Genomic DNA, 19,378 nt, shown 5'->3' with positions numbered 1-19,378 from the left:
CTCTTTTACTTAAAACAATGTGTAAAATAGCACCATCTTGACAGCTGCTAGAGGCGCAGCCTTTGGACCTGCTAGCCTCCAAATTCTCGTGGCCTCAGTTTCACAATCAGCAATAGTATTTTCACAGTCAGCACCAGCAGGTCACATGCTGGGTACCTCTGTTTGCTACCTGAGTAAGCTGTGCCTGTCTTGTGGCATTTTTCCTTTTAAAGCAAAGAATGAAGGTTCAGAGCAGCCCCTTTGCTGAGGTAGCAGCTCCACGTGGCTGTGGTGAGGCCGGGGGGGACTTGTGCAGGCTTGGGGGAGGCCTGAGTGCCTGGACCCAGCAGGGCCCTGCGGATGGCCAGGGCTGGCCAGGGCTGGCCAGGGCGGCTCTGCAGCGGCCTCCTGCTGGCAGGGCTTTCTTGCCTGGCCTTTGTGAAAAAACTTCAGGTGAAATGTGTTTCCCCTTTTGTCTTTTTACATTTATGAAATGTTATAAAATACAAAGAACATGAAATATTATAGCTCACCCATGTTCCCAGCTTCATTTAATCAATGTTAACTTTTGCTCCCCTTACAGTTTCCCTTCCCCCTTCCCTTCCCTTCCTCCTTCCCTTCTCTTCCCCCTTCCCTCTTCCTTCCCTTCCCCCTTCTCCCTTCCCCCCTCCCCCTCCCCCTCCCCCCCTTCCCCCTCCCCTTCCCTTTCCCCCTCCCCCTCCCTCCCCCTTCCCCCTCCCCTTCCCCTTCCCTTTCCCTTTCCCCCTCCTCTCCCCCTCCCCTCCACTTCCCTGTCCCTTCCCCCTCTCCTCCCCTCCCCTCCCCTCCCCTTCCCTCCCCTCCCCTCCCCTCCCCTCCCCTCCCCTCCCCTCCCCTCCCTTCCAAAGTATGTATGTATGTATGTATGTATGTATGTATGTATGTATTTTGAGAGACAAACGGGGGGGAGAGAGAGAGAGAGAGAGAATTTTCCAAGCAGACTCTGTGTTCAGTATCATGAACCATGAGCTCATGACCTGAGCTGAAGAGAGTGGATGCTCAACCGACTGAGCCACCCAGGCGCCCTTCTCCTTATGTTTTTAATTTAGATTTTTTTATTGTCAGTTTCTGTTTAAATTATGAAAGAATTGTGCCCTCATGATAAAAATCTTTAACTCTGAGCATAGTTGCCAGTAGTTCTGGTACTCACAGATCCTCTCAGAGAGAAGAAACTATTTTGAAAAGAACCTTGGGTGTTCTGCATGGTTACTTAAAATAGTCCAGTTAAAGAAGAAGCACTCTCTCCTTTTCTCAGTTTTACTTCATGGACATTTATCTTGACTAATAAATGAAGCCTTACTTGTGAAATTCCCCTTGGTCCATGGGTTTCCATGGTGGGTAAAAGTGGGCACCATCCATTCTGGGTGACACACTCCTGCTGTTGAAGAGCCCCAGCTGTACTTCTTGTCACCCCTGTGCCTTTTGAACCCCTGTGCCAGAGAAGAGCACCATGAGCTGGAGGCTCCTTCCTGGCACTGTTGGGAGTCCTGTAGCCTGGCTCTCAAATTATATGTGCTACCCTCAGGTATTCCTCATCACTCCTGAAATAGAGACCTCTTAAAATTAGATTTCCAGGGGAGGGTGGAAGACAAGGGGCAGTTCCCAGGCTGGGCAGGATCTGCTCTTGGCCGAGCCTGGCCCTGGAGAGTAGAGAGGCCTGGCCTGCTGCTGCCTGGCCCCCTGGGGATGATCTTGATGTCCAGATTAGCCCTGCTGTCAGCCCGGAGGGCCGTGGGGGCATGCATCATGCCTTGTTCTCTGGAAGAGGGATACTTCTTGCCTTGTGCCCATAAGGAGGCCTGCGTGTGAAATGTTGAATTCACACAACAGAAGGATTTCATAAATAGCTCCTTCAGAAAGGGCCCCATTAATTGTTAGTACTAATAGTTTCTTCTTGCTCTTTTCTGCTAGGTAGCTAGTACATGCTCCTGTGGAGAGATTTAACATTTCATAAACACATAACGTAAGGAGAGGGGTCTTTCCCCCGCCCCTCCCCAACACCCCCAGTGCCTGAGAACAGTCCACACAGGTACATTCCTCCAGAAAGATCTTTGAGATCTTTCCACTTGAGCACATACAATCTAACCCTGTTCTCCTTAATAACTGCAGGGCGTTTCACACAGTGCTCTCCCAGCATCACTTCTGGTGTGTCTGCCGCAGCATACTGTAGGATGATCCCGGCCCACGGCCTCCTGAGTTTCTCCCAGGATTTGGGCAGGTTTCCCTCTGCTCTCTGGTCCTCGGGCCATGTCTCTGTGCAGGCCTCTTAGAGGCACCTGCCTCAGCTGGCCGGGGTGGGTGGAGGCTGCCTCAGCTTCCCAGCAGACAGGCCTCACTGGGCCTGTGGGAGTTGGTGCCCAGGTTGTGCTCAGAGGCTGCTTGTGTAGAACTATCTTTTCCACGCTATGCTGTGCCCTCTTGGTTCTCTGCCCTGAAGTGGTGGTTGAGTACAAGACTTAGGTGTGCTACTGAGAGAAACCAGCCTGGGGTGTGACTGTACCCTTCCAGGAGACGCTCCCTGTGGGCCACTCGTGGTTTAGCTTCCTGTGCCCTTGATGGTAGGATAGTGTTTACAATACCTGAGAGGGGCATCAAGAGAAATGTATGATAACAGTTACTTGAAAAAGCCCAAATTCAGGGCAGAATGAACAATGAACATATACTGCGAATATATTCTTTAAATTATTTAAAAAACTTTTTTTGGGGGCGCCTGGGTGGCGCAGTCGGTTAAGCGTCCGACTTCAGCCAGGTCATGATCTCGCGGTCCGTGAGTTCGAGCCCCGCGTCGGGCTCTGGGCTGATGGCTCAGAGCCTGAAGCCTGTTTCCGATTCTGTGTCTCCCTCTCTCTCTGCCCCTCGCCCATTCATGCTCTGTCTCTCTCTGTCCCAAAAATAAATAAATGTTGAAAAAAAAAATTAAAAAAAAAACAAACTTTTTTTTACATTCATTTTTGAGCGACAGAGAGAGTGCGAATGGGGGAGGGGCAGAGAGAGAGGGAGACACAGAATCCGAAGCAGGCTCCAGGCTCTGAGCTGTCAGCACAGAGCCCAACGCAGGGCTTGAACCCATGAACCATGAGATCCTGACCTTAGCCAAAGTCGGATGCTTAACTGACTGAGCTATGCAGGTGCCCCTTTTAAAATTATTTTTTAAGGGAATTCCCAGGACTCCCTTCTAGAGGTATTATTTGCTGCTGCTTTCTGCTATTTGTGAGGGTTACGTTAGTCTAAGATGTTCCTGAATGTGTACTTCATGGCACTAGGGGAACTTAGCAGCTGATCAAGAACCTTCTGAAAGCAGTTGTTTGATATATGCGTTTGCTGTTTATTAGAACATATTCATCTTGTTAACATCCATTGTATTTGTTAGCACAGGACCAGATATGTTTTAATGTAATTTCAAATATTTCAATGTAATTTCATGGTGGGGGCATGTTAGCCCATTCTGTCGGCTGCAGGGTGACTTGTGAGACTCACTGCCCTGGTTCATTGAGTGATTTTTCTCTCCTCTTTCCCCTTTTCTTCCGAAACTAGGTTGTCCTGGCCCGAGAACTGGCAACCTCAAGGGAATACGCTAGTAAGTACTAAGTCCAGTGGGCCTCACATCTGGGATGCGGGGCGGGGTGCCTGCAGGCACATGGCCACCTGGCTGCCCAGTGCCTGGAGGTTCTGTGCTCATTTCAGGGTCAGGCACTTGTGGTCTTAGAGACCACGGAGCTGGTGGGTATGTTCTGTGAAAAACTTTAATTTGTTCCGGTTACCTTTATGAGTTTTGTTTCTAGTGTGGTGTTTTGTTTTGTTTTCACCGCTATCAATTGTAATAACTTGCTTCTCTCTTACTTTAAGTTAAAATTCTAGAGAAACGTCACATTATCAAAGAGAACAAGGTCCCGTATGTAACCAGAGAGAGAGACGTGATGTCACGCCTGGATCACCCGTTCTTTGTTAAACTTTACTTCACATTTCAGGATGATGAAAAGCTGTGTATCCTTTGAACAGTCGCACCTGAAATCGCACCAGTGACCCCGTGCTATTTTGGAGTCATGACCCCAGTGTGTATTTTCACAAGTCGTCCCTCCCTGGACAGGACAAGCAAGGGTGGCATATTCTAAGTACAAATGAATTCCCATCACTTTGCTGTGGGAGCCCCTGAGATTGCTGACGTTCACTGAAGTGGAATGTACTTCAAGGGAGATCAGCACAAACTTTTTTGAGGTTTTTTTGTTGATAAGCTTTGTATCTAAAGGATTGTTACTGTTTTAACCCTGTGGTTGCTAGATATTTATTCAAAGGCATTCCCTTATTCCTTGGAATTCCGTCAAGTCTCTTCTCAAGGCAGGGAAGTGAGAGAGAGGAAGAAGGATCTCGGACCTCCAGGGCCCCTCACTGCTCTCTTTGGCCCAGGGCTGTGGGGTTTGTTTGGAATGCACGTCTTTACCAGGCTTAACCCCCAAGTGCGAAGTCCAGGGAGTAACCGCAGGGACCCAAACTCTTTCCCCTCCCCAGGCCCTCTCCTCTCCCCCTCCCCATGGACCCTCCCCAGTCTGCTGTGGCCTGTGGATGGCTGTGATTCCCCAGTGCCTCTGGCTCTCAGGCAGGGCTGTCACACCCTGCTGATTGTTTCCTCTCAGGGCCTTTCCTGCTCCCTGACTTCTCTAACCCCTGGGGCAATGTTTTTCTTTCCCCCTTCTTTTACCTCTGCTTAGGGAGCAGGGAGGTAGGGCACCATGGTGGGGGGGGGGGCACGACTGTGTTGTCTAGCTTGTCCCAGGGTCTGCCCATCATGGGGCCTGGCTGGCCAGTTTCTCCTCACTCCACGGACTTTTCCTGTAGTTTTTGCCAACCAGGACTTCCTCGGCCCCTATGTGTCCCAGTGACTCTTGTCCTCAGTCCCAGCAGATGCTCTTGGCTTCTGTTCCACTGAGAGAAGGAGGCTGTCAAATGTAGTTGCTTCAGGACTTGTCCGGGCTTAAACCTCAGTCTTGACATTAGCTCTTTCCTTCCTGCCCTCCGGTCTCCTCAGCTGCCTGGCGCTAAAGCTGGTCCCTGTGAGGGCTTGGCTGTTCCGTTCCCCCCCACACACACCCCCTGCCCCGGGCTTTCCCCTTTCTTCTTTCTACACAGACTCTTCTGGGTTGAAGCTTTGCTCTATCCCTGTCTCCCTTCAACACCATTTTCTGGCTCCTTCAACTGTCAGCTGAACTTGTCCTTTTGTTGAGAAGTTCTTATTGGGTGCCAGGTGATGGGGGTATGCCGGTCAAGAAGGGAAGCGCTCCCGGAGCTTGCATTCTGTGCAGGAGTTAGCACACGCTGATGATGGGCGCCCATGTGGTATGTGTTGAGGGAACAAAGGTAGTAAGGGCCCGGTGAGAGGGCGCCGGAAGGTGCTGCTTTTGTAGCCTGCTGGTCTGAGGGGACCCATGGACTTTGGCCCGAGTCCTGGGCGGAGCAAGGGCAGGAGCGTGTCTGTGCAGGTGGGGTGAAAAGGCTGGGCAGGGGCAGCTCCTCCTCCCTCAGAGGCCTGGCGAGAATAGCAGATTTTCTTCCAAGTGTGCGGGGAGCCTGGAGAGGCTAGAGCAGAGCAGCCGTTTGCCGTGACCGTGGCCGGCGCTGCACTGTGAAGGTTTTTGCAGGCGAGCCGGGCGAGGGGCAGTGCGGTCAGGGTGGCTTCCGGGCGTGAGGCCTCAGAGTCTCGGGTGCGCAGGGTTGCTGTAGGTGAGCTGGAAGAGTCTGAGGGAGAGGCTAGGCTGGGAGTGTGCGTGGCGTTGGCATTCGACGCATCTGTAGGTGCCGGCCGCTGCTGGGCGGCTGCCAGCAGAGCTCCGCGAAGAGTCAGGGCAGCTCACAAACTGAGGGTCGGGGGGGGTGGGAGGGGTGTCGGCAGGCTGGTCGGCCCCCACAGCGTGCTCAGCAGGGGAGAGTTCCGAGGCCTGAGCCCAAGTCACCCCCACACAGAGAGTGGCACATGGGGTGTTGCCAGTGAGCAGAGAGGCAGACCCCCTCCAGGGCCCCAGGGTTTCTGGGGTAGGGGTGCTTGGCAGCCAGACCAGATGCTGCCGACTGGTCCAGTACCTGGGGCTCAGGCCCGACCTGTGTTTTGGCTCCTGTGCAGGTTGTTCTGGGGGTGAGGAGGCGGTTTCAAGAGAGAGAGGTGAGGCTGTCCAGGCAGGACACACATGCACACTGGGCTCTTCCCAGTGGTTCTGTCTTCAGGGGAGCAGTGACCTGGTCTAGTACCAACGGGCTGCTGCGGTGGGGAGAGGGCTTTCTGTTGGTTCGTTTAGGGGCGTCACCCCTGTCCCCAGCACTCTGAAAGTGGCATTTCTTTATGAAACACGTTGCTTTATATGTGGAAAGGAGCTTGCATTTGAGAAACCGTTACATGAGTTGACTCTTAGCACACCGTGGAAAGCAGTGGGTGCCCAGTAAGCGTGTGCCTGTCGTGATGCAGGTTTGGAGGCTCTGTTATGAAAGAGGGCCCTTTCCCCTGGCTGCAAAGAGGCATTTGTGCCACGGGCTCTGCCGTCTCTGGTGTCTTCCCTTCACTGAGCCCGTGGGTGTTTTGTGGAGATGGTGGGGTCCAGAAGTGGCAGTCGGAATGAGGGATGGGTGTCTTTGTGTTCTTGGTGAGAAACCCATGCTGGGGCCTGTTTGTGGAGCTGGGGCCAGGGATTCCTGTCACACCCAGCAGCTGTGTGTATGATCATGCCATGGTCCGACTTGAAGAGGGACAGCTGTCTTAGGACACAGGTACCTTCAGTTTTCATTAATGAAAAATATTCTAGGATGCCTGGGTGGTTTGGTTGGTAAAGCATCTGACTCTTGATTTCGGCTCAGGTTGCAATCTCGCAGTCATGAGATTGAGCCCTGAGTCAGGCTCCACGCTGAATGTGGAGCCTGCTTGGGATTCTGTCTCTCTCTCTCTCCCTGCCCCTCCCCCGTCCCCAAGTAAATAAATGAAACTTAAGAAATTCCTATTGGGCTGTAAGGTTAGTTTAAAAGAATGACTTTTGCACTCTTCCTTAACTACGTGATATTTAGACTTTGGTCTTAGTTATGCCAAAAATGGAGAACTACTTAAATACATTCGCAAAATTGGCTCATTCGATGAGACGTGCACCCGGTTTTACACGGCCGAGATGGTGTCGGCTCTGGAGTACTTGCATGGCAAGGGCATCATTCACAGGTACCATGCCAGGGGCCTGTGGGCGTTGCTCCCCAGGCCCCAGGGTCAGCTCTGCTTTATTTTCTGGAGTGGTGGGAGGCCTCCTTGTGAGATCTAAGAAGTTGATGAGACTTCCCAGGTGATGTTGGTCAGATGTCTTTGCTGGGTGGGTGGGTGGCCTTCCCAGCCATCCTGACTGGGTGCTTTTATTTCCTGCCTAATAGCTTTTGTGTGTACTTATTTCTGATCTTAGTTTCCATGACTTTCTGACATTGTCAAATTAAAAGCGTTCATACGAGCTCTTTTTGTTGTGGTTGCTGATCGTTTTTCTATTGTGGTAAAAGACATATAACAGAATTTATCATTTTAACTCTTTTTTCTGGTTTCATTGAGAAATAACGAACAACATTCGTCACTGTGTAAATCAAAGGTGTACAACAGGATGGTTGACTAAAATATATTGTGAAATGATGACCACAGTAGGTTTCAAAGATCTTCCTTTTATGGGCTAAAAATGATGGGTTACACTTTAATAAAAAGTTTATTGAAAATGATAGATGTACTTTTGAAGTGATGTAATTTGAAGGTACTCATTAAGTGCAGTTAATATTTGTTCATTGTGAACTTTTTAAAAAGACTCGCATTCTTGGTTGTCGGTCCATAAAGGTTATAAGCGTTAATCAGTCCATTTTGTTTTCAGTGAAAAATTGTAAAGTGTGTAATAGCATAACTGTTTAAATATTTCACCTCAAATGTAAAAAATCTGCTTTCACAGGGACCTGAAACCAGAAAACATTTTGTTAAATGAAGACATGCACATCCAGATCACAGATTTTGGAACAGCGAAAGTCTTATCCCCGGAGAGTAAACAAGGTGTGTGAGTGCTCTGTTTCCAGCAGGTCCTGGCTCAGTGCTTGAGATCAAAAACAACTTCTTAGAAATGTGTTGTGTTGTACTGTCTTCATTGTTAGTGACATGTTTGTAACACCTGTGCTGTTGTAAGATAGTTGCTGAAGCTTTCACATGGGAAGGCCCTGCCTCACTTGGTGGCTCTCGCTGGAGGTCTGGGCGGTTTTGTCTGGTCTGGACTGTAGGGGGAGGCGACTGGGTTTCTAGGCCTGTGGTTGGTCTGCCTGGCCTTGAGTAGGGGGTGCTGGGTTGCCAGCCACTCTGCACGTTGTCGTCCCAGGTCTTTGTGAGCAACTGCAAGTGTCCACTGGGGCTCACCGTTCCGAGTCCTGGAAGATGCCATGGTGCTTTGTTCCTGGTCTTCTGAGCAGGGGTGTGGAGTTGGTGGGATCAGCTCCCGGCTCTTCCCATGGCACTGTGGCTTGTAACTGTGAGAACACGGTCTCCGTCCCAGTGCCCGCCATCTGCCTGTCTTCCCATCTCCTCTGTGTAGCTGCCAGTGGTAGCCCAGGCACCCCGATGATAGTGAGGTTCTACGAACTCAAAGAACGAGTAGGGCTGATTTTTAAGCTGCTAGTCAAGTGCACATTTACAATTGCAAGCCATCCCAGTCACTGTTTGTTTAGGGTGATTCCCGGTGCCGGGTTATGTATTGTGACCACTCCATCACCTGAAGACAAGTTGCTGACGGTACAGTGGGCCTTGAGTGTCTTAGCTAGCCAGTGGGGACCTTGAAATTAATCAGGGACCTTGAAAATGAACCTTGAGTCAGGACAAGTGTAACTGACAGAGCCACCCTGGCCCGAGAGGCTAGGGCAGTGTGCTCAGCTCTGCCAGGCCCTGTGGGGACCCGTGAGAGGGCCGTGATGGACGGGCTGGGGAGCGGCCGGAGCAGGTGCGACTGCTGGGGTCGTTGGCGGAAGGGAGATTCAGATGGAAACCTCCGCTTTGCTGCAGTGGCCCTCCTGTGGAGGAGGGGAGCCGCGAGCTCCATGCCGCAGCGCGAGCAGCTCGGCTTCCGAGGAGCCCTGCAGCTCAGCCAGGCAGGTCTGCTCCGCCTCAGGTCGGACTGAGGCCTGATTGGCGACCACACGTAGGGCAGCTGCTGGGCTGATGTCTGGGGTCCCCTCCTCCTGGCTGCGCCTGCCTGGGCCTCGGTAGGTTCTGTTCCACAGGGTGCCTTCTGTTTCCTTTCCTGGTGTTTTTGCAGCCCCATGTTTTCAAACTCAGTGTTGGGAAGATGTTTGCGCAGACTCTCGTTGAATCGCCAAGACTGCATCTCGGATTTGGGACCTTCTTCGAGAATCTTAAAGCGCCACCCTTTTGGGGCTGAAACAGAACTCGCAATCAAGGAAGATACTCTTGTCTGTTGACAAATTTTAGTCCTGGTGCCACTCACCTTCTTTTTGCGGCTCCCTGTCCCTCCTTCCCACCTTGGAGAGGTTCTCTGGGCGCTTGTGAGATGCCCCAAAACCTTGATCCACCTGACTCATCGCTGTTGCACAGGAACATCGTGTCGGCCGGCGGTCGTGTTTTGTGGACGTGGTATAACCCATGACCGTAGGCGTGGCCCATGACACACACGAGCCAAGCACGAACTGCCATGGCCCCAAACGTCCTTGTCCCGTCATGTGTCACTTCCCATGAGACAAGTCATCATCCGCCATGGGGCTCCCCCTGTCAGCCTTGGGAGCCAGCCACCTCGGGGTCTGTGCTGTTTTTCCTCTGTGTCCATTTGCCTCACGACCTGATATTTGGCACAAGTTAGTCCTGGTACCTTATAGCCATTTTAAAAAATGGGATGAATTTAAATGCATTGGAGAAATAAGCCTGCATTTCTTCTTTCTGGGAGTAGAAGTGTAGACGTCCTTATGTTGTAAACCAGGGACAGTTGCTTGTATGTATAGATGAGTTGGCTTTTTCCCACCCTTCTAGAGGAAGAAGGAAAACGTGTAACTGTGTGAATGATTGGTTTTAGTGACTTGCTCTTGCTTTCTGTTTCAAGTAGTTCAGGCTCTTAGAATTTATTCTTGCATTAGCTTTTTTTTTTAAACCTTTGTGCAGAGATGATTTCCATAAAACATCTTAGGCTTCCAGAGAGCAAGCGTTGGTGGAGACACGGCCCAGGTTCCTTAACTGTCCTGTGAGCATGTTCTGCCCTCCTAGAAGAGGCAGGTTGTCTCTTCACAGACCTCTGTCCCAGTGGGTTGTCCCTCTGTCTCTCCCTTATTGCTTCCTGTGGCATCCTAGTGGCCTTGTGACTGTAAGGAGCAGGATAGGAAACAGCAGGGCAGCTGTTGAGGGTATGTGGGATTGATGAGGACTTTATGGCACAGAGGACTTGTGACTTCTAACCAAGCTCCCACAGACATGTCTGGGCAGAGGCAACTTAATCATGCAGAGCAAGCCCCTTGTCTGTGGCTGTGTCACTGGCTTTTGCTGTCTTTGGTAGAGACTTGGGGAGCTTGGGATGCCATAGAGGTTTGGACTTGGGGTTTGTGTCTAGAAACTCATGTCGTGAGCTGTGTAGGCCTTTCTGGTATGCGGCCAGGTACGGAGGTTCCACTCGCCAAACAGGAGGGGAGGTCTGGCAGGTGTGCAGTGGGAGATGACCAGAGATGGGTTGGAGGGGGAGGCTACAGAGCCGAAGTCACTTCTGTCACTCACTCCAGCTGTACTTTCTGTGGAGGGCCATCATCCAGACCCTCAGAGCGGCATCAAATCCCCCCCACCCCGTGTGCTGTGGACTCTAGAACCTGCCCCAGCATTTCTGCCTCGCCCTCCACTGTAGTGTGGGCAGGACAGCCCCACCCACCACAAAAGAAGAGTTCACATGATAGAGGGGAAAGTCAAGTCCCTATACTTATACCAGCATATATAACTCTTAACATCAAGAAATGGTTTACTCTGGTCTTCTCAACATTGGTATTTGTTTAGTCATAGCTATGATACATGGAGTTTTTGATTTGTTTTGTTTTACTTAAATTTTTTAAATGTTTATTTTTGAGAGAGCGAGTGCAGCACAAGCGAGCACAAGCAGGGGAGGGGCAGAGAGAGAAGGAGACACAGAATCTGAAGCAGGCTCCGGGCTCTGAGCTGTCAGGATAGAGCCCAGTGTGGGGTTTGAACCCACGAAGTGAGAGATCGTGACCTAAGACGAAGTCGGACGCTTCACCGACTGAGCCACCCAAGCACCCCCCAAAACATGATTTACCCCTACCTCACACCATAATACACAAAAGTTAGCTCGGAAGTGAACTTGAATGTAGAATCTAGAAGCTGAGACTCTGAGAGGAGGCATAGCATAAATCTCCATGACCATGAGTTAGGCAGGGAGCACTTTCTTAGATATGGTATCCGGAGCACGGGCAGCACAAGGAACATAGACTGAATCCAGTTGGGAAACTTGTGCCATGATGCCCTTCAGAAAGCGAAGCAGGAAAAAACATTTTCAAAACATGTATGTGGTAAGGGACTTAGCCCAGAGTGCCTGAAGAACTCATAAGACAAGAAGTAAAATGAAATTGGGGCCCCTGGGTGGCTCAGTTGTTTGAGCGTCCGACTCTTGGTTTCAGCTCAGGTTGTGGTCTCATGGTTTCAGGAGTTTGACCCCCGTGTCGGGCCCCACGCTGACAGAGTGGAACCTGCTTGGGATTCTCTCTCGGCCCCTCCCCTGCTCGCGCTCTCCTCTCAAAATAAATAAATAAACTTTAAAAGAGAAAAAGAAAATACATTAAAAATGTAGAAGCAGGCAAAGGGTCTGAATAGACATTTCTCCAAAGAAGACAAAGCAAATGGCCAATAAACACATGAAAAGGTGCTAAGTGTCATTACGGAAATGCAAATGAAAACCACACTGAATACCACTTCACATCTTCTAGGATGGCTGTGATCAAAAGGAGAGACAATGAGGCACCTGGGTGGCTCAGGTCATGATCTCACGGTTCAGTTTGGTCAGTTTGGTCCGGTTTGTGACTTCGAGTGAGCCCCTCGCCCATCAGGCTCCTTTCTGTCAGCGTAGAGCCCGCTTTGGATCCCTTCCCCCCTCCACCCCCCTCGCTCATGCGCACACATGCTGGCGCTCTCTCTCAAGGGTAAGCATTAAAAAAAAAAGAACTAGGACAGACGCTGATATCAGGCGTTAGCAAGGGTGTGGAGGAATGGAAACCCTGTGCTGTGCAGGTGGGAATGTCAAATGGTACGGTCACTTTAAAAAAGGCTGGCCGTTCCTCAGAACGGTAAGCGTCGTCCCTTGTAAGTGAGCAGTTCTTCTCGCAGGTGTATCTGAGCGCTGTGGAGACGTGTCCACAGAAGCACTGTACAGGAGTGCTCCTAGCAGCTTTATTTACGATAGCCAGACAGTGGAGACAACTCAGGTGCCCGGCGTGCACATGGGTAAACAGTATTCGTCTTCGAGAGGAGTGGAGTTCTGGTCCACACTAGCTTCGATGGAGTAGGACGCGTCGTGCTGAGTGAACGCCGGCTGGGGTCAGGGTGGGGTCGGCGTGGGGGTTGTCTTTCCATTTAGGTCTCGTAATTTCTTTCCAAAGTCTGTCTTAGTGGTTGGTGGACAAGCTTTTCTCTTTTTTTTAGTAAATTTATTCCTAAGTATTTTATTTTGGAGTCTATCGTAAGTGGAATTGTTTTCTGAATTTTACTTTCACATTGTTCGTTGCAAGCGTGTAGAAATACATTTGCTTTTGTGCTCTCACCTTGCGTCCTGCAGCCTGGCTGGATCTGTTAGTTGTAACTGTTTTGTAGTGAATTCTCAGAACTTTCTACATAGAAGATCAGGCCGTCTGTGATTCGAGATACTTTTTACTTTTTCCCTTCCACTCCGGATGCCTTTTATCTCTTGTTGCCTGACGGGCCTGGCAGAACTTCCAGGACGATGTCGAATGGAATTGACCATCCTTGTCTTGTTCCTGATCTTCCGGGAGAAGCTTCAGTCTTTGACCATGACCATTGAGGCTGATGATAGACGCCTTGACCAGGTTCAGGAGGTTCCTTTCTCTCCTTACTTTGTGATGTATTTTTGTCATGAAGGAGTGTTGAATTTTTATTAGATGTTTTTTCTGAATCTACTGAGATATCATGTGGATTTTGTTCTTTATTCTAATGATATGTAATATATTGGTTTTTTTTTTTTTTTTTTTTAGTGTTTTTATTTATTTTTGAGAGAGAGACAGTGTGAGTGGGAGAAGACAGAGAGAGAGGGAGACACAGAATCTGAAACAGGCTCCAGGCTCTGAGCTGTCAGCACAGAGCCCGATGAAGGGCTCGAACTTGTGAACTGCGAGATCATGACCTGAGCGGAGGTCAGACGCTCAACTGACTGGGCCCCCCATGCGCCCTTGAGTGAATTTTGTATGTTGATCCACCCTTGCATTCCTGGGATAAATGGCACTCGGTCGTGGTGCGTACTCCTGTTGATGTGTTGCTGTATTCAGTTTGCTCATCTTTTGTCCAAGAGGGAAGCCTCTTTTGGGGAGTGTGTGTGCTTGCTTCGCTTGGGGACTTATGAGTAAGACACTGTAGTTCTTTACTCTCAGCTTTGCAGAGAGGGTGGGTGTCCTCTGACCTCAGGAACACTCTCTGGGGCTTGTCCTTCCTCACAGGCACTTCCGAGTCCGAGGTGGTGGCCAGAGTGTTTCACGGCCTGGGATGCTGGTCACTTTGCTTGAATCACTTTCAGGGTGGAGACAGCAGCACAGCCCAAGACCCTCTTCTTTACCCTGACCCTGTGGCCCACTTTTAGTGGGTTAGTGGTGTGGAATAGGCAGCTTTCTGACTAACGGTGGGTTTCTGGGCCTGGTTTTCCAATAGGTGGAGCAGTTTGGCCTTCAGTTAATCTCTGAGCCTCTGGGGGAGGTAACCAGATTCTCTCTGCGCTTCTCATGCTCTCTTGGGGGCTCTTACCCTCGTGTCACACACGGAAGTCAGCTCTCGTGAAGCTGGGGAGGAGAAAGTGGCTGATTTTCACCAACCTTTCAGTGAAATTGAATGTTTCCTTTAATTACGAAGGTGGGCAACAGGTTGTCACAGAGTCTTGGTCTGTTGTGTGTGTTCCTCGCTGCTTCCGAGTTCCTGCGTTGTTAGACCTGATGGGCCTCATGACCTACCGCGCTGATACAGAGAGCCTGGCATCATTGTGGCATGCTTTCACTACCCCAGTATTTTGACACTTTGGTCATTTATAGTCCTATTTTATTGTATGCCTTTCAAACGTTTTTCTGAGGGCAGTCCTGTTCTTTTCCGTATGCCAGAGGCCTCCTTCATCTCAGGACTAGAGGAGAGCTCCTTTCCAAGGGGGTGATTTCACATGTCCCCAGGGACTTGGAGTCCCGCCTTCAAGAAGATGGGCACAGGCTCCTGGTAATAGGGAGCAGCAGGTGTCACGGGAGACCAGCAGATCCAGGCCCAGAGACTGTAAAACAGCAACACAGTCCTAATTACATCATGAGTCACTGTTTGAAGCCTAGCCATGGGTGGGGGTGGGGATGGTGTAGACCCTTTTAGACTTTATTTTGGGCATCATGTAGCTATTTAGAGGCACAAACGTCTCTAAACGTTCGGGGCTGGAACTCACAAACTGTTAAGGTCATGACCTGAGCCAAAATCAAGAGCGGAATGGACGCTTAAACGACTGAGCCACGCAGGTGCCCCACTATGTACTGTTTTGATAGCTGGATTTAATTTACTTAATTATGCATCACAGACATCTTTCCATACAAAAATACATTTCCAGAACTTTTCAATAGCAGCATTAACAAAAGACAAATGATAGAAGCCGCACATGACTCCTATGCAGGATGGGAGCACACGAGAAGCAGTGAGGTACCAGGCAGGGTTCCCAGGGCCATTGCGTTGCGTGTGGTCCTGCTGTCACTGCCGGATCCGTCCTGAGGCTCGGGTGCCAGGAGTGGAACTGCTGGGTCAGAGCGCAAGCCTGTGCTCTCTGGATTTTGATGCTTATTGGAAAACTGCTCCCCTGAAAATTACACCACCGGTAGCACGGTGAGTGTGTGTCTCCTCAAATCCTTGCCAACACTGTGTATTTCCTTTTGTGCCTTTGCTGATCTGATAGGCTTTTGTGTGTTCGTTTGCATTTCTTTGATTCATTGCATCATTGAATGGATTCATTTGGTTTTGGTTCTCAGTTTCTTTTTTTTCCTCATATGAATCACCTCATTGTTCTTGGCAGTATCTCTTGGGGTCCTGGCAGGATGCAAATGTGGCTGCAGAGTCTCTACAGGAAAACAACTTAATGAGGGGACCAGTTACAGAGAGCAGGGCCGAGGAAGCAACAGGGCTGGGTCTCCTCGATGGGACCGTGAGCCCCTCTGCTCCCCGGCTGGAGGTGGGGCAGGTGGGGGGGTCCAGGGCCCAGGGAAACCACTTTGGTGGATAAGGGTGAGGCAGGAGGACCAGCTTCAGGTAGGCTCTCACACTCTCCTCGCCTCCCTCTGGGGCTCCTGCTGGCTCCAGGGCTTCAGTACTCGGGAGGACAGGGGCCATATATGAGGATAAATGGGGAAGAGCCAGCACGTTGGCTTTGTCTGTCTTCCTCCTGGGCGTCTGCCCTTGGAGGCCTTTGGACCAACAGTCAGGAAGTCCCCCATGGCAAGCGCCTCCAGCTCTGAGGCAGCCCCAGGGATGGTGAGCAGGATATGATGGCCACCATGACCAATGGGCCTCTCAGTCCAGATGACCATATGCTGCATTGGTGTGGCCAGGGGCCCTGGTTTCTTTTTGCATTTTAATTCGGGTATTGTGTTGCTTACAGCCATATACCGTCAAGAATTTTGTAGACACGCCAAACATAGGTCTGGTGTGTTTTGTCCCAGGTAGCTGTAACCCCCAATCACTTCTGTGTCAGGACCAGGCTGAGGTGCCCAGTACAGAGCCTCGTGGTCAGTGCAGAAGAAGAAGGTTGCTTCCCCTGGACCGAACATAGAGCAGAGTAGGCGATTTTGAGAAAGAAAGACGAAGGCACTTTCAGCTGATCTTCCTTCCCCAGCTCCCCCTCCTCCAGAATGTTCCAGAACCTAGCTGGCTGCTCCTGCTCTATCTATCTTGGTCTGTGTTTTTGGAGGATAGGAGGGTGCGGTCCCAGTGAGGCTGTACAGAGGGCACTCAAGATCTGGGCTCTTTGGGGGCTGGAGGATGCCTGCTTTTTGGTGCTCTATGGGTGCTTAGCTGCACCCCTGGCATCTGGCCATTAGGTGACAGTAGCCCCCCCTTCCCTCTCTTCTGTGGTGTCTGCCAGAAATGTCTCCAGACATTGCCAGACATCCCTTGGGGGCCCACATGTCCCCATGTGACAACCCCGAGTAGAGCACTTGGGGCCGTCATCAGTAAGCCCACCCAGCAGGACCCTGCACAGGGTGGTCACCGCTCTGTGTGTCACCTGGTTTCAGAAGGGGCCTGGCGGACTAGAGACCATTTGGTGGTAGGTGTGTTGGTGTGAGGTTTTACCTCTCAGGTTGGTTCAGGGAGATGTGTCCTTAGGGACAAATACTTTCTGGTGTGGATCACTGAAGATACTGAGAAAAAGAACTGCTTGATCTGCAGAGGGGTCAGGCTAGGTCACACAGCTTATTTGTCCAGAACAAAATGGTGTTCGACTGTGGTGTTCTGTCTCTTGTCTGCTATGGGGTGCCGGGCTAGGAGACGGGGCCGTGCTGGAACGTGCTGCAGGGAAAGGTGGTCTCCTCCCTGGGCCTGTCCGAGCAGCACCACGGCCTTGCCAGCAGCCGTCCAGTGCTGGGTACAGAGTGCCGTTGATGTGGGGCCAGTGTGGGAGGTAGTGGCAAAGCAGGTGACGGCAAGTGAGGTGGGGCATCTCCAGGGAACCGTTGGAAGGGTTGCAGCATTGCATGTGCTCCTGAGGGAAGCGTTTTGCTCTCAAGACGGTGGGCACCTCTCGTGCGGGAATCCTTGTCCTGTGTCCGTTGGTCATGGGGAAAGGCCAAGTGGCCGCACGGTCTCCGATGTCAGAGGACACCCCGTGGGGGTGCCTCCGGAGCAATGTGGTGGCGCGGGCAGACTTGCGCCCTCGGTGCTGCTTGGTCAGGGCCGCTCAGCTGCTGATGAGCCCCCGAGGTCCTTGCGAGCCACTGGGGTGACACAGGTATTGGGACATCCTGTTTGGTGGTGAGCGGGTCTAGAGGCTCCTGCTGCCACTGAGCCTCTGAGTCTGTGGGCGAACCTGGTGATCCTTGTGTTGCACAGTCCTAGAGGCAGTACTGGCAGCAGTGGGGTATCGAGAAGCTTCCCTGGCCGGGACTCCCAGGTCTTATTCCACCTGCAACCCCTAGCTTTCCTGAGCTGTTCGTTAAGGAGGCCTGTGGCCTTCAGGGGACCGGTCCTTTCCCACGTGTACGTGTGTCCCATCTGTGCCTGCCGTGTGCCTGGGTCTGTTTGAGGCACCATTCGTGGACCAAACGGACAAGCCCTCTCTCTTCGAGACGCTGCCAGCTGACACCGCCGGGTCAGTGAGAGGTGCCCAGAGAATGTGCGCCACGGTGGTCTGGAGGGGCTGCCCTGGTGGCCAGGGCTGCTGTCACAGAGCAAGTGACCTTTGAGCCGGCCTTGGACGGAGAGTCCAAGAAGGGGGTTCGAGGGGAGGGCCCTGGACAAGTAGGCTCTTGGAACTGTTTAGTCTGATTCCACGTGACCAGGGGGCCAGTACTGGGACAGATCCCCACTTAGGCCCACGTGAGCCACGACATCCTGATGGATGAACGTCCAGGGTACAGCGTCGATGACAAATGCTTTGTGTCTCAGCGTGACCTTTTTCCCTTTTCCCTCCTCTCATCAGCCAGGGCCAACTCGTTTGTAGGAACAGCCCAGTATGTGTCTCCAGAGCTGCTCACAGAGAAATCGGCCTGTAAAAGGTAACCCGCTTTCATCTGATCCAGAATATTCTCTTTTCTCTACAGTGGCTATTAACGTATGTTTTTTCATATAAAGTTAATTAGTTAAGAGAGTGCCTTTTATGACCTTTGATAACCAATCTCTGTGCTGCTTTAGTGTTACACAATACACTTCCCGGGACCATTGTTGCTTTATGCTTTGATATTTGATCTTGTTCCTTCAGAAGCAACTATTCAGTGGGGGAAAGTGGGGCCGGGAGGTCCACATTCCTAGCTGTGTCCCTGAGCCTTGGGGTCCTTAGTGCTGCCAATGGCCTTACTCTGCGGACCGTGGGAAGAGGCCCAGAAGGCATCGTGTGGGGGAGGCGGTTTCCTGGCCGGGGCACAGCCAGCGTGAGCCATCCCTCCCCAGTGCTCAGAACTGGGTCGGGCCCGGGCAGGGGCTTGAGTTTTGAGTATCAGAAGTGCACGAGTGAGGCTCTGCTCACAAGGAGCAGAGGTGCAGTGGGAGAGAGGGGGTGGGGTGCCGTTGGTCAGGAGCAGGGAGAAGCTGGGGGGCTCTCTTGGGTGGGCCTGAGGCGGCAGTGGCATCTGGGGTCTCAGTTTGGAGAGCACTTCCAGATGATAGGTTGTGTGGCTGCAGCTTCTCCCTGGATCCTCACTGCGGCCACGCCGTCAGTGTCCCGTAATGGCCATGAGGGGCCCCTTTGCTAGAAAGACAGCACCGTCAGAGGCGGCAGAGGGGTGAGTGGTTCTGGGGGTGGCCCTGTGTTTCTGAGCGTGACCGCTTGTTAAGAACTCTTGAGGGGTGGAGCCCCAGGGCTCACATGCTGCCGGTGGGCATCTTAGCAGTCTCCCGGTTCTTTGTTTTCGTTTTAATTCAGTCAGCACATTCTGAGCTTTTACCCCATGTAGGCCAGAGCCTCTTAGCTGAGGCGGTTCTGCCCCCTGGAGCGTGTTTGACCGTGTCTGGATGGTTCCGTGTCACAGCTTGGCAGGAGCAGGGAAGCAGTGCTAGTGGCGTCCGGTGGGTGGACACTCCCCAGCATCGTGCGGTGCGGTGATGGCCCCACAGTAAGAATGAGTCGGCCCCTGGTGTCCCCCGCGCAGAGGCTGAGAAACCCTCTGGGTGGTGGATGCTGGTGGCCAGGTTCTCAAAGCCGAGGTCACTGCTGCCTGAGGACTAGCTTGTCCTCGATTTGGGGGACTTAGGATAAAGCAGCCCTTTAGTGCCGATGGGGGAAGGTGTCTGGGTTCTACCGGGAGAGATCAGGAAGACACCGTGGCCGCCTTCTGTGTGGAAACTGGAAGGATGGTGTCTGCCCACATTCGCTTGCCTGCCATTTAAACTGTCTTCGGTGGGTGTCCCGGCCGCGGGGAGAGTGCTGTGAGGGAGACGTTGTTGAGC

At 51.7% G+C, this 19,378-nt stretch overlaps 1 protein-coding gene across 6 annotated transcripts in view; it reads left to right on the top strand.

Moving 5' to 3' along the window:
* The window catches only part of PDPK1 (3-phosphoinositide dependent protein kinase 1), a 79,760-nt gene that overhangs the window by 36,612 nt on the left and 23,770 nt on the right, over nt 1–19,378 (top strand). For all 6 annotated transcript variants that reach the window (XM_047837381.1, XM_047837383.1, XM_047837385.1 and 3 more), the window contains 5 exons: nt 3,553–3,595; nt 3,865–4,002; nt 7,060–7,204; nt 7,959–8,056; nt 17,916–17,991. In XM_047837381.1, coding sequence (XP_047693337.1) covers nt 3,553–3,595; nt 3,865–4,002; nt 7,060–7,204; nt 7,959–8,056; nt 17,916–17,991 — 500 coding nt within the window. The remainder of the gene's footprint in view (nt 1–3,552; nt 3,596–3,864; nt 4,003–7,059; nt 7,205–7,958; nt 8,057–17,915; nt 17,992–19,378) is intronic.

Source organism: Prionailurus viverrinus, chromosome E3 (genome assembly GCF_022837055.1).
Source record: "Prionailurus viverrinus isolate Anna chromosome E3, UM_Priviv_1.0, whole genome shotgun sequence".
NCBI lineage: Eukaryota > Metazoa > Chordata > Mammalia > Carnivora > Felidae > Prionailurus > Prionailurus viverrinus.
This window is presented reverse-complemented; position numbering and strand designations above follow the sequence as displayed.